The following is a 15,454-nucleotide window of genomic DNA, read 5'->3' as shown; positions in this document are numbered from 1 at the left end:
TAGCACATGAACTGTGCACTCGAACAGATCCTCTCAGAGCACTGGTTTGCCCTGGTGTGTCTTACCTCTAGACATGGCTAATCTTCAAAGATCCCAAAACCCCATTATGCATGAGATAGAAAAAACAATATTCTCGTACAGGCAGCTGAAGCTTTGAATCATAACAATTACATGAGGGTAAACTTCTTTCACAAAAGCCTAAACCCAGTTCAACATTTTCTGAAGTGTCTCAATAATGCAACTAGTCAAGTAAACATCTCTTTCCTCTTACAGCCCTCTGACGTGAAAAAGTGGCACCTACCTTCAGTGTTGGGTAGAAGACGGCATGTTTTCCTCCTTTATTTCTGCAAAACAGGAAAACCAAATAGTCACAATAGCTTTGATAGATTCCCATAGGGTTTTTAGCTGAGGTTAGAATTCAAAACCAGTTTTATTCCTTCCCACTAAAAGGAAACAAAGACAGCGCTGAAGAAAACTACTGATTTTATTTTGAAGAAGTTATTGCTATTAAAAATAAGATATGCTAGTATGTTCAGCACATGAGCATTAATACGCCCATATCAAAGACAGAGACTACTTGTCATTTAGTAGCTTGTATCTTTGAGATTTCTTATCCAGTGTTCATTCCACTCTGGAAGATGAGGCACTCCGTCTCTGAAATCGGACACTTTTGCCATCAACTTCCATTCATTCCATACTTGCACTCTGGCTACTCTATCTACTGAGGGCAGGGTAGGGCCAAAATCTTGTCTACTTCTCTTCCTTTCCTATTGCAGATAAGAACTTCTACTGCTGCCCTTTTTCTACTGTAGATACAAACATATCACAGCACATAAATATAAAGTGGTGGGGAAAGAAAAGCTGTTAAGAGAAATTACACAACATATCTAAAAGTCAAGTATGCAACTGTGTCACTGTCCTGCAGGTATCAGTTACAGGAATACTTGTCAGAAAGATCCTCCTGACAAAATCATCCTACTTAAATGGGCTTTGACAATGCTAGCAGCTGGAAAGTTAGAAAGTTCAAAACACGACTGCAGAGAGTCAAAGACCTGCTAGAGGAGTCTTTGCATAGCCATTGCATCATGCCACAACTACAAAAACAAAAATCCCTAGTTATCTAAAGGATTCCTTAAAAGGCTTCAGGATAAGGCCTTTCAAAACATCTAAAGAACAGAGCACAGTTTCCTGATAACTAACACAAAGTTTGGGAAGAAATCAGGTAACTATCATGATTAAGATGAAAGTTCCAAACTTCTTCGGGCATAACACTTTGTCCAAGAACTGGTTACAATGAAATACAATACAGGCAGAGTCAGACAAGATACTTATTTACCCTATACTAGTGGCCTTTAAGGAGGACAACTCTTAAAATGAGGTGAAAAGGCTGACAGCGAAAATAGAGGATCCAACAAGAGATCTCACAAGAGAGGTGGTTTGATACTAGATCTAAGTAAACACACTGAGATATCTTGTTGTAACTGGATTACAAAACTGTCAGATAGTAAAAGACAGTTGCGCCTACTAAATGCGCATCTGAAAAAGATGAAGATATTTGGTTGTCAGATGCAAAATGTGAAAGATTTTCCCCAATTCCCCAAATTACTATCTTTCAGGTTAAATTATATGCTAGCAGTATAAAATATGCAGACAGGGCAAGCTACACTGGGCACAGATACCAAGGCTGCATTTTAAATCCCTGGAAGGATGAGTTAAAAGTGGTCTCACAGCACCACTTTACCAGTTAGGCTAGGAGGAAATGCAGAGTGCATGGACAGACCAAGTAGGAATTGCTCCTAAAATCTCCCAACTTACGTAAACGCATACTTACCGGTAAAGTGCACTGGGACAAGCACTCAGAGACAACAGATTTCTGTAACTTTTTGTAATAATTAGTCTCTGCCTGCTACATGAAAATCATTAGCTGTGCTTTGCTTAAAAGATTCAGGATTTGATTTCTTAGCAACTGCAGATATGCAAGATTTCCAGGTGAGATGCTTTACCAGTGAAGCATATCTCAGGCCTGGCTGCCATGCCCATCTAATGTAACTGAACCTTTGCAAACCAAAATGGTAATTGAAAAAAAGTGCCCTTAAATAACCCTCCCCTGGAGCCGGCTGAACCACTGCAAGATACACTGAGCCACGCTGCTGCCTGCCAAGCACAGTGCAGCAGGTGAAGTTTAGAGTGATTTTCAGATCCAGTGTGCTTTATGCATCAAAAATTCCTCCAGGAAGCCCATAAACAAGAATCTCCAAAGACTGGCTTTCAAAGGCAAATGATGTAGTACTACTGACAAACTATCCCTTTCCCACAAGTTCAGTTTGCAAGGAGATGTTTAGGAAATGTGTTTCAGAAATGAATCCCAGAAGCACGCCATTCAAACAGAGCCCTCAGATTTACTCTTCTGAGAGCAAGTTTTCATCCAGCGGTCATTGTGTCTCCAATTGGATTGTGCATTAAAGATCAGTAAAACAAAGCTTCTGATTTATTCCTCCTTAGTTAACATGAAAAACCTTGTAGTTGTTTGGCACAAAGTAATTTTGCAACATGATACCAAAGAATTAAATACGAAGAAACACAGATCCCAGTCCTTTCATACAAACACAGAAAATAAATTAAAACACTGCTGACCAACAGGTAAACATGTTTTTTTTTCTGATAAGAAATACATGTTGCTGAGAAGTCAGGAGAAAATTACAGGCTGAGAGAAACCTTGAAAATTAAACTAAAAATATAAAAGTAGGACATTTTTAGTTTGGTTTTTTTTTTTTTTTTTTTTTTTTTTTTTTTTTTTTTTTTTACATTTGAAAATATTTAAACCGAGAAGGTATTTTGGAAATAACAAAGTAGTTCTGATTTTTTTTTTCTTAAAGCACCCTAAAATGTGTTTTACTCTTGTTTTCAGTGGTGTGTCTTCACGTTACCAATGTATTGAGTAATATACAAGACAGTTTTGTAGAAGTAGTAGGATTTTGTTCATAGAATTTTACCATATTTTTGTATATTTGCATACAAAAATAGCAAATTATCACTGAGGCTTAATAAGATGTTGCTGTTTTAAATGGATTTTCCTAGCATCAGGAATCCCTGTGTCATTTCATGATGAAAAAGGGAGGACAAAGAAAGTTATAACCCTTTCCCTTCATGCTCTCAGTCCTTTTTAAAACTTTATCTGGAAGTCACTTGATATTATTATCATTACATTTCTCTACAGTCCACTGCATTTAGTGGAAGTCTGTTGCCTGACCAATCTTATCACTAGGACTTGTAAAACCAGGCTCTTGTACCACAGATTTTTCTCAGAACTGTTTTTGGCTGAGTTATTGGTAATCACCAAACAGCTCACAGTACTAATCTCAGAGCCTCCGATTAACTGACACTCAGCAGATAACTTTGATGAATAACTTCTAAAGATATGACTCATCAGACTTATCTTCTAAAGATTGTTTGAGCTTATGTTATTTCATTAATCCTTCTCTGACTTACTTCTTTCGCCTGAAGCACTCTTTTATGGTGCAGTTCAGTGTTGACATACAGATCACAAACAGCAGAATTTCCATTTGCTGAATTCAGTTGCATACTATGGTTAACTGGTAATTCATTGTGTACTGGGCCATGCCCAAAAATATTTGCAGAATGGTAAGTTAATAAACATAACTCACCTTTTGTATTCAAAGTAGTGTTCAGCAATTTGTTCATCCCAGACAATTTTTGGTTTGTGTTCCTTCAAGGTTTCAACGTACCTACAAATTAAAAACATAGATATGGAATTAACTTTTCTAAAAAGCAGTTATGAAATTACATTGCAGAAATTTATGAAAAAGCAGTTTTACCATGTTTAGATGTTGAACACTGTATCAAAAATATCTTCTTGCTGACAATTAATTTTGTCAGCCACTTTACCATTTGCCATGTTGGCATTTTTGGACTTTTTTTTTTAAAGCAATGAATTAGTTAATGTTCATCAATTGAGAAATCTATAAAGGCACATGAAGGCAGTGCTCCGATATTTCTACAGTCTGATTCCTATATGCCAAAGCACAGGAACTGAAGTCATTCCCAGGCTGTACCTAATCGCGTCCTCCAAGGCAATGCCATTCTTAATTATAAGCCACTATTATGGCTTATAATAGTGATCAGAAACGTTCTTCTATAAAAGGGGCTTAGTTAATCTTCTAAAAATGAAATTTAAAACCAGCTTGTTTTCAAGGAAAAGTTACTGTTAAGTAACTCTGCATATGAATTTTCTCCACCACTAGCTTCTTGGCATTATACTCTGGCATGGATATTTTGAACGTGGAATGACCTACCTCATACCTACTTGACACAAAGCGAGGACAGAATACTACTTGTACCCAAAAAACTGCATAGGGAACTGGTGTGGAATAGTTAGTATGCTGTAAATTCATGTTCTTGGTTAGCTCACAGTATCGTCTCAGTGTAGAGACAGTGTCTCCCTGTGTCTGCATTTCTGACTGCACGACGGAAACAAAGCTGCTTGCTGCCTCATGTAAGAAGACCAGAAGATGACAAGCTACTGCCAGCGATAGAGGCCACATGGGTGTCACAGAAATAAGAGAAGTCTCTATCACATGTTCCTCTCTCTCTACTGCATCTTTTTAACCTGCATCTTTGGCCAGCAAGAAGGCTGAACTTAACTCTGCTGACAACTTTCCTGACTAAACATTAGGGGGTTTATCTGGCCACAGGCCAAGCACCATCAGTTTCTTTTTTTCCTTGGGGACTGTATTGGGAATTTGAATTCAAAGTCCCATTATCAGTACTCTATCTTTATCATGATTATATAAAGCTATCACAGGCAAACATGGTGATCATAAGGTAGCATTAAAATTATTTTTCTATTTTTGCAAAATCTATCAAAACCATCTCTTCCACAATATGTCTCATTCTTCAATAATTTCTCTGCTCATGACAGGATTTGCATGAGAAATTTGCCTTCAAATCATCTTATTTTTAAGAAAGAAATTTCCATTTCCTATGTAAAAGATGTTATAACTGATTTCCATCAGCCACTATCCTGACTCCATCAGTGCTGAAATTCCACCTCACTATATACTTAAAAAAAAAAAAGAGAAAAAGTTTGTATTTCTCAGTTTGAAAAGGATTTATTCTCTCCTTTGGTATTATTCTAAATGCAATTACAACACTCAGCACTGCAGGGAATATCTTCTCTCTTTTGCTGTGGCTTGTGCATTCATATATTGGTAAATTGTTGCCTTCTGCTAGCAGTTTTAGAAAAGATTTTCATTTTGTATTTAAGTCAAATGAACCTGAGCCAGGCATGCTATTTAAGTATCTACATAAGCAAATGGTACATAAACACATGATAGCAGCTATTGCACTCTTCCTCAATAAACACATGCCCTGGAACAATGCACCTTTTCAAATTATGCAAGTTAAACCTTGGAACCTGCCCATCCCTTTTTAAGATATAAAAAATTTTAAGTTGCCCCACTAGAGAAATATGCAAAGAGATCTAGTTTTGTATATTTAAAATTTAAGGATAGCTTTTAACACCTTGCCCCATTCCAGAATGGCGACTTCAGTAATGACAGGAGACAACACTCATGTAGAACATGGGATCAAGATGTTACAGCCCAGAAGACAAGAACTACCAGCCAAGACATCCTTGCACACAGTTTTGTTCCCAAACATATGACTTCAGATGGGAAATCCTAATTTTGCTTGCTAAAAATCCCAACACAATTAAAGAGTGTTCAACATACGTATGACCAAGCTTTGAAATTAGAAATGCATACTCAATGCTTCTGAAAGTCAAGTTTTATATTTTTCAGCCAGGCAACAAGGTTGCTGTGAAGAGTCTGGAAGAGGTGCAGCAACAAACCAGAGCTGTTTCACATAGGCTTTCTATCGCCCTAACCTGGGAACAATCCATTCCCTTCCTGTAGTCATCTGCTCCAGTCACTATTAATTTTCTTGCAGTAAAACATACAGGAGCTTTACAGGCAACATCTCCCAGATAGGCCATATTTCGTATTATCTCTGTGCTATCCTACTACGTGCATCATAAGCGGAAGGGTTCCTGTGTAAAACTGCAGCACCTGTATCACAACACACTTGCTTGACTCAAATTAATACTTACCCAGGCAGTCTTAACATATTATCTCCTAGCTGAGGCAGTAGTTGACTCAACAAATATTTGATATGCCATTATTTAAAAGAAAAATTAAAAAATAAAACTTGAAGAGAGAAATTTTCCATCACACTGAACCAGACAAGCATGGGATATCGGTATGCCTGGGGTACAAGAGATCTAGATTCATTTCCAGGTTCTCAAAGAGGAAAAGGGATGGGCAGGGAGCTCATCACAGCCAGCCTTCCTTCTTCTTTCCACCTCTCACCTCACTCTTCTCCTTTTGACTCATATTTATTGCTATTTTTCTCTCCTCTCTTTCTAATTTATCCCTCTTTCTACTGCCACTGTCCCAGTTCACATCTGCTTTTATACTCCTATCCAGACTAATTTATTTGCTTCCTCATCCATCAGCTCCTAATTTACTAGCTTTCTTCTTTTACCACACTGCCTCAGCAGTTAAGAGTATGATAAACACTGAAAACTCAGCTTCACTGCCTTCACTACATATTTCATGGGAAGTCTGTGACCATTTGCAGAGAAAGTCATGCTGTTTCTCTGGTCCTAGCCTGAAATGAGGTCAGCACGGATGAAGTATCTGGAGTGTTGATGCTAGTCTCTAATGAAGAGCCAATGCAGCATGTATAAATGATAAATTTGCATGGATTATCAGAAATAGTAACAAAAGGCAGATGTCACCTCATGTCCACCTTGCAAATACTTGCTCTTAAACAAAGAACTGCCATTCTGGCTCATTTAAATAGGCCTTAGTTTAACTTACCCAAAGCAACATTTTTGTTCCCCAGAACATTCCTTCTTGATAATAGCGAGGTAACTAAAGTATCAATTCAGTTATCACAACTGGGCTTTGAAAGTTTAAAAGTTATGGCCTAGTAAAAACATGGCCACATAATGCGAAAGTGTTTGGAGACGATTTTAAGTCTGCCTGCCACCTTTCATACAAGACTTCAAATCTGCAGTGTTTTACTGCAATTTACTGCCATACCTCTGTCAAAAAGGACACTTCTTGGTCTACAGGTACCGACTGTTACTCTTAAGACTCTGATACTCCTGGTTACAAACTCACTGGGCAGGGTTGGACTAAAACAAGCATTCCCTTCCACAGAGTAAATAAGAAGCCAAAACATACATAGTACGGAGTATCTGCAAAGTCAGTCCTGCCAAAGATGTGTATCTATGAACAACATTAATATGGCTATACCTACACACTACTGCACTTTGCTGCACATTCAACTAATAAATAAAGGATCCAGAAGAAAGGTTCTCAGGATTTATGGCTGGTGTTCCTTTTCTAAGACACTTTTCTTTCAAAACATGAAAAATGGTATGGCACTGGAATACGTTAAGGTAAAAACCATGATCTATAGTCCCCCGAAGAAGGTATTTATCTTCACGGATAATGCTTTTTCACCAAGAATATAAAGAAACAAGTCTCTAGTATATCTTTTGCAATAAGAATATACTTTCTAGGAAAATATATAGCTTCATATAATTTTTAGACTAGGATTTATTTACGAAGGTTAACTTTTTTAATCCTCAGGTGCTTTTTAATCCTCAGTGGCTAGTCCTGAGTTGCTCTTCAACAAAAAAGCTTTAGTGAAAAGGAAACCACTGCTGAGCATACATCCCATTTTGATGCTCTTTTCTAACACTTTACATTTTCTGCTCAGTTCTCACATGAACAAAACTCTGACTAGAAGCTACAGGTCCCTAATCAGAAGGAAGGATCATTTGCTCCTGCTGCAGCAAACTGAGCTTATCTTCCGCTATAGCAAACTTGAGTGATTCAGTCAAAGGATAAAAATTACTATTCAGCTTGAAAATCTATACCACACATTTTCTTTTCAGTCTGCTCCAGTAACAATAGACTTAACTTAGTTATTAAACCCTGAACCTACCAGGTACTGCATCTCCATAACTGACCATCAGCAGTGCCTATGCACGACAACAGATGTTTTAGACTCAACTAGATAGGGTCCATCTTCCCCCTTTTCAGGGAGCTGTATCTCTTAATAAAAGTAAGAGAAACCACATAAAAGGCTGTATTCTAAAGCTTAAGAGTTTAGATTTCTGATGCAAAACAAATACATAGAAATACCTCCAAAACAGTTTTCACAGTAGTACTCCTAAGGACATTCCCTGTCTTGGTACATTATCTTCCGAAGAGTACTTGTCAGTCTCCCCACTGCCCTATGTACATCAGCATACTGTGTGAAAGGGCAAATACCCATCTTCGAAACAAGATTTTTCAGAGGGAATATATATATATATATATATATAAAAAACCTGTAAGGCAAAACCCTTTTTATTTAATGTTTAATTTCAACTACCATGATACTTTCACATTTTAGCTGTTCAGGCTTTTCTTAAACTATTTCCTTTTTGGTGGGAGAAAACGTCAAGAAACTATAATCTGGAGACATTTTTAAACTTTAAATTGAAAAGGTTTTAAAACTGAGAAATTTTTTTGCCTTCTCTGCTTTTTAGAAGATCATTTCTAAAGAACAACTGCAAAATTGCTGAATATACTACAAGCTACAAAATAATTCAACCATGAAACTAACAGTTTTGATAAAGGATGCCTTCAATGGTAATAAATAAAAACACAAAAGGAAGAAAATTTGAAAAAGAAAAAAGATTATATAGAGATTTTGAGTTCTCACTCACTTGATCCCTAAAATTGCAGCTTGCAAAAGGTAGAGATGCCTTGCAATTTAACAATCTTTAGATATTAGCCTTTAAAATAGTTTTGTGAGCATGCATAAATTTATGAAAAGCCTAGCTGCAGTCACTAATAGCATAATATGCATGTGTGTATATATAGTATTATATAGTGTGCATTAATAAAGGTCGGTAATAGACTGAACAATGAAGTAAGCTTTCACCACACTGGTCCCGTCAGGATCACTTAAGCACCTTTTTACTCATCTCCTCTCACCATTCAATACTCAATAACACCATATTTACAATATATAAGAATAAACTTCCCACTTCAAAAGGTAGCGAAGTTGTATACCATTATATCTCTTTTTTGCACATTGAAGAATCCAGATTTTAGTAACACAAATCCCACAAGTTCTTTTAAAAGCAAACAGGTTATCCAAGAAAAAGACAGCTAGTACGTATCTTCCAGAGAATCAAAAGAACACACTAACTAACATTAAAACAGTTTTTACTCCGAGGATTTATGCATTTGAGTGGAGAGCACACTCTAGAAACCTTGTTTATTCTGTCTGCAGGGTATGTTATTCAAAAATAGTTCTGTTAAGACCTTTAGATTATTTCATGTAAAGCAACTTAAAACCAAATACAGTTTGCAGAGAGACACCAATCTGTTCACTTTCATTACTGTAGGGTGTCTTGGGTAAAGCTGTTAAAGCATCCAAGTAGCAGCCTAGACATGAAAAATCTATAAGCAAGCATCATCTTTCTCTATTAATCTCTGTTGTTGCCTGCACCTTTGCTCTGTCAGTTTTAAAAGGCAATAATAATATTTTTACTATTTTAATAGTAACAGGTTTCCAAAAGAGTAGTTTCTCTGTGGGTGTATTGTTTTCAGTAAGTTTTATAAAGTCATTCTCACTGATTTCTCCACAATACTTCATCACTGACTTGACAGACGACACTTTTCGGTGCTTCCCCACCAACCTCACACAAACCTATTGACCTTCTACCTTCTGCCATGATGCACAAGCCAAGCCACGATACACCAGCCCAATGAAAATAAGCAGAACCTCAGCAACATTTCTACTGTTACTCTGGTCTCTTCAAAAGTGTACCTTGTTTAGCATTCTTAAAGTAATTTAGAAACAATATTACTTTGGTGGACAAAACTGCACAGAGGCAGCCAAGTATTCCTGTTTTATAGAACTCTGGAGACACAGAAGACAATGTCAAGCTTTTCAGAAGCATCTTTGTCTTGCTCTTGTCTCAGGGAAACAATGAGCATTAAAACCTTTCAGTGCCTTCCTCCTACGGCTACAGAAGAAAGCACAAACATTACAGCATGTCTATGTATACAGGTTTATGTGTTAATAGTGCCCCTTATTCTCACTTAACTTCACAGAGGTTATATAAAGAAAAAGCCCCATCTGAGAGTGTACGCAATGGTGCGCTGGCAAATTACCCTAAGGAACTGCGAGTACAGCTGAAAGTACTCTAGTGCATGCCAACTTTTCTCAATATGACCAAAATGGTGGTTCTTTACAAAAAAGAAAACAAAGTTACAGTTAGATATTGATCAAAGAATAGAAGTAATCACACACAAGGCAGAAAAAGGTGTGAACGTTTATATATTAAAGGTTTATACTCAAACTGACAGATGAGAGAGGAACACATGAAAATCTCCTTAAAGAAAACAAGATCTTTATTTCTAAGCCGCTACATATTTCTTAGACAATGGAGACATAACTAGATTGAGGCAGAAGGTTTGCATATCTGTTTGTATACTTTCAATAACACACTGCTGTTCAGCAGCTCCATTTTATTTTGTAATGATACAGATTTTTTTTTTTTTGTTCTGTTCTACTTTTCAAGACACCTGGGGCTATAAAATATGAACTTTTTTTCCCAGTGCAAACTATTTATGATAACAACTGCTTACTAAGTTGCTTTTTGTTCATATGCATCAACTTTGCATATTTTCTATCAGAAATCTTTATTGGTTTTGACCGTTGCCAAATCTCAACTTTCTAGCTAAAGTATCAGACAATCTTTTTGCTTGTATTTGTTCAGTTAGACATAGACTTTTCTTTCCGATTTATCCCATCTAACACATGACAGGTCACTATTTATAGCGGGGTTTGGTTTTGGCAGTTTTTGCTGTCTTGAAAGAATGAGTTTATTGCCTTTAAAAGCCTGCTGTATCGTTTGGACTTCTCTTTCTGTTCTGGCCAAAGGGCACCCTCCTGTCAGGCAGAAGACAAGTTAATGGTAAAACAGTTTACTGTGCTAGAAGAAAAAGCAGGATTCAAGCAAGCTCACAAGAAACAAAAAAGCACAAGAGAACTGAATGAAATAAAGCATACCATTATGGACCAGCTCAAGTAACTAGTCTATTTATTCATAATAAAAAAAGTTTAGTTTGACGATGAGCTAGAGGTTCCACAGGCAAAGGATTTTTTTTTTTTAAATTTTTTTTTTTAATGAACTCCGTATATTGGTGAATTTGAAGTCTGCGATAAAAACATATCTTCATTTGGTCTTGACTGCCTTTGCATACACTTTAAAAAACGTGACTATTCAACAAAAATGTCATGGTATTCATCACAGAATTAATACCAAGTAGGCATGCTACTAGGCAAACAAAGAGTAACAATATTCTCTCTCAAATTAGGAAACAGGTCACCTCAAGGTTAACATTTTTTCTGACTTCTTTAGTTATGAACTATACCAGACAGACCTCTCCCTATGTGCTCATTTCTAAGCAAGAATCTTCCCCCTCCTCCCACTTCTAAGTTGAAATTAAGTAGAAAAGAGAAAAAATAGCAGACGTGTAAAACAGACTAATATAAATAATTTAATAATTTAAGTTGATATGAAGTAGATCCTCCCCTCTCTCACACTTCCTATTTCATAATTAAAAAGGTTTTCATTAGCCATCACAGCTGTCTCTGCTATATATATACACATCAGGGACAACTTGAAAAGCCTTGTTTAAAGCAGATTGTCAGACTACATTTTGCTGCTCTAAAATGCAGCACACTGTGAAAACAAACTGATTTTCCTCCAAATTCATACCATCCACCATCTCCAACACAAACCACAGATATATTAAATCTCATATAAAACCTACAGGACGCACTAATGACCATCACCCCTAAAAAGAATAAGAAAACCCTTTTCCTCAATTATTAAAAAACATTGCACCACAGAGGTTCACTGGTCCACATGGCTTGATAAAACCACCATTATTTATACAAACACACTTAGAGTACTGCATCCTGTCTCTGTTGATAACCAAGTTGATTCAATTGTTCTATATTGTCAAAATCCTACAATATAGCTTGTTTATACTGCGTAGGAAAGTGGCAGTTCAAATGTGCAATTGTATGAGCACAATGTAATTATTCCTAGCAGGGCCAATCAAAAGCCAAGTGCTATTCTGTGAGATATTTAACATCTGCATGCATGGAAATTGTCCTAAATAGAGTTGAAAACATATTGTTACATTGCTAATGAAAAGACAATTCCAACAAAATATGTAGACATGTCAACAGCAGTACTTATTATACCACTGTATGTCAAATCATATAATCTGCACTGTTATTAAAATACTGTATTAATTTTATACTTTATTTTAAAATCAATGTAATGTTTCAACTATTCGTTATGATACTAGGAAAAAGTAGGAGAAGAATATCTCATTTTTACTAATTCTAGTCACAAAAGTATTAGGGTAAAAAAAGTATGAAGGAGAATACTCAGCAAAAAAGACTTTGTCAATAAAGTACCTAACTTTCTTGCAGGATGTAAAATTTAAGCAGAACTTCCCCATTCTGAAAAAAGAGAAAATCACAGCTTTCTTACTTTTTTATTTTTTTTTAAATCCCTTGCCTCATTAGGTCTCTGTATAGATCTATACCTGGGGTTTCTTTACTCTTCTCTCTCTGGATAGGATTTGTAATCTGGATCTTCTGTGGCATATGGAAAAAAAAGGACAGAATGTGGAGGTCTGTATCAAACTGAAATCTTTCTAGTCGCCTCCATGTAGTCATCGATAACTGGACTGGGAAAATAACCCTCTTTTCAGGACAAGCCTCAGACTACCAATGCTGTTTCAGAATGATTATACCAGAAGATACTATAGTGCAATGCCAGAATTTGCTTTGAGCAGTGAAAGCATAGCTTACTCCTACCATACTAAGGTAGTTTCCACCATAATCCAGGATAAGAATCATCTCAACACCAAAGGTTTTAGCATATGAATTTCCTCTAGAGGCTAGGAGTAGTAAATGAAAGGTTAAATAAATTATATTGGATAATAAATAAATAATCATGCTGTCAAAATTAAATATACATAATGTATAAGTTACGTAACAAGCATCTACAATGTGGAAGAGAAGACGCTTAATCACAGAAATGTTATCTTTACAGAATTCTGAAATACTTAAAAGTGCTGCCAGGCTTCTAAGAGAATGACTATGTCTAAATGAGAATTGAAAATATGCATTGTTGAGAAGCCAATAGGTGATTCTTTCCTCAGTCAGGGTCAAACCACCACACTGACATTACTGCAGCTTAACGTCCATCCTTCATAGAGGAAACACAGGTCCTAATAAATTCTTATAAGGTGACATATCATCATCTAATGGTAGAAGTATTAGTCTTTCCTAGACCGTGCAACATTAAAGCTTAAATTCTGCTCCAGCTCACCCAATAATCTGGCTTACTACAGAATCTGAGACAAGACATAGTCTCTCTCTGCTTAGAACTACTTCTCAACATGATGAAAACTAATGCTTGTTTATCCCTACAGGCTTCTTTCAAGAATCAGCACGTTCATCCTAAAAAAAAAATATCTTTGAAGATAAAACTGCTAGTTTAAGGGTACATTTTCTGAAATGTTTAAGTAACGCTCAATTGATGTTGAAGCATTTTCAAATACCTTACTCTAAGTACAATACTGTGCTCCATTCTTCCAAGAACTGACATAATAGGCAATGCATATGAAAAACTGACGCTGTAATCTTTGGATGTGAGGCTGAACAAAGTTCAGATATACTAATATATCTGCTGTTCAGCTTCAGCTGTAAATAACAAAAACTAAAACTATGCTAGTTCTGTTGCATGTCATGTTGGGTTTGTTGGGGTTTTTTTTACACACATCATAAAAGCTTTCCAGACTTTCCTCTTGCTCAAAATATACAAATCAGCTATATTCATACAGTGCTACACATATTAGCTATGATAACTGTGTTATACTGGATTTGGAGCCTGGTCAGATTCAGATGATCTTAATTCAGTGTATAGGAGATGAAATTTGATCCACTCAGCTATGTAAATGAAGGTTGACTGCACAGTCACCTACTTTGATACTCTTAATTCTTCCATGCCTACTTCATTAAAAAAGGTAGATACAAAAAAATCACATTTCTTTTCCATCCTTGCCTAAAAGGTAAGATGATCTTAATGGCAGTGAACATCACTACTAACTCTTCCAGTTGCTTCTTGCAGCCCTCTTCAGCCATTCCTGAATTAAAACCATCCCAATACAAACACAAGGTCAATAGCAACGTCACCCACCAGATTTAACAACCACAAAAGCCAGCAGGAACATCTTTTCCTCACCCTGTGTCAGGAAAGGAGCAGCACAGTTGTTCTTCCAAGCCCCCACCTCAGCCCTGTCTGACCTGGGTCTGGGGTACTGGAGGACAACCTTTGTGGTTGCTGGGAGGCCTGTGCCAGGTAGGTGCTCAAGCCCGCTGTTTCCACAGGGTTGCTAAGAGGCCATGGCTGAGACAGATGGGGAGGGGCCAAGCCCCATGCAGGGCACAGTTACAGAAAGGTTACACCTGGTAGCAAAGGAGAATGAAAGGGAACATACATCGGGTGCAAGCAGCAGAAGGCACCAAGGATGGGAGAAGGATGCTCTGACTGAAGGGGAAGATCTGGTAGCAGCGTAGCTCCCAGATGACCTTCTCTAGTCAGGCAGAGCACAAAACTTGCAGGCTCCGGGACTCTGGATATGTAAAACTGACCCAGGTCAGCAACAGCCTTAGAAGAGAAATGCTGGCTCTGTTCTCTCTTCAGAAATAGGAGAAATAGTTTAGACCAGACAGAAGCAGTGTTGTCTGCAAGGAACCAGAACTTCAGGTGATGAACAAAACTAACCACAGTAGGAGATTGTAGCCTGGGAAAGCTGACCGCTATTTGGATTCCATCTGCTTCACAAGATGCTGAGAATGAGACACAGAAATAGATCTTCACTTCCAAGTAGCCTCAGAATAGTGTTCAGATTTCTTAGCTGACAATCATGTCAGGCCTACAATTTCCACTATCAGTATCTCTGCCTGCTCCTCCCTGGCTCATGGATTTTCAGTAAAACATGATCTGTGAAAGCAAAATTGATACAAAACACTAAACCATAGAAGTGATCCAGTTGTTGAACAGCCCTCTCCCTTCAAAGCAGTGGGAATATCCGTATCCTTCAAATCTCTTGAAGGCAAGCCTCTGGTACTGTGGCCCTGCACTTCGGCATATAAGACATGCTTCATTCTTAAACTATAGGAAGAAGAGTCCAAGAAGCAAGGTGGCAGCATTGACCACTGCCTTGTGCAGCTCTGCTGCAGATCCTTGAGATGTCAAGCATCCTGC

At 37.2% G+C, this 15,454-nt stretch overlaps 1 protein-coding gene across 1 annotated transcript in view; it reads right to left on the bottom strand.

The window, feature by feature from the left end:
* The window catches only part of CHID1 (chitinase domain containing 1), a 122,153-nt gene that overhangs the window by 2,071 nt on the left and 104,628 nt on the right, over nt 1-15,454 (bottom strand). The window contains exons 10-11 of the mRNA XM_009323422.1: nt 3,666-3,746; nt 302-344 (exon numbers count right to left, since the gene is read on the bottom strand). Coding sequence (XP_009321697.1) covers nt 302-344; nt 3,666-3,746 — 124 coding nt within the window. The remainder of the gene's footprint in view (nt 1-301; nt 345-3,665; nt 3,747-15,454) is intronic.

This window comes from Pygoscelis adeliae, unplaced genomic scaffold, assembly GCF_000699105.1.
Source record: "Pygoscelis adeliae isolate BGI_AS28 unplaced genomic scaffold, ASM69910v1 Scaffold5, whole genome shotgun sequence".
Classification (NCBI taxonomy): Eukaryota; Metazoa; Chordata; class Aves; order Sphenisciformes; family Spheniscidae; genus Pygoscelis; species Pygoscelis adeliae.
Note: the sequence above shows the minus strand (reverse complement) of the source record. Positions and strands in the feature narration are given on the sequence as shown.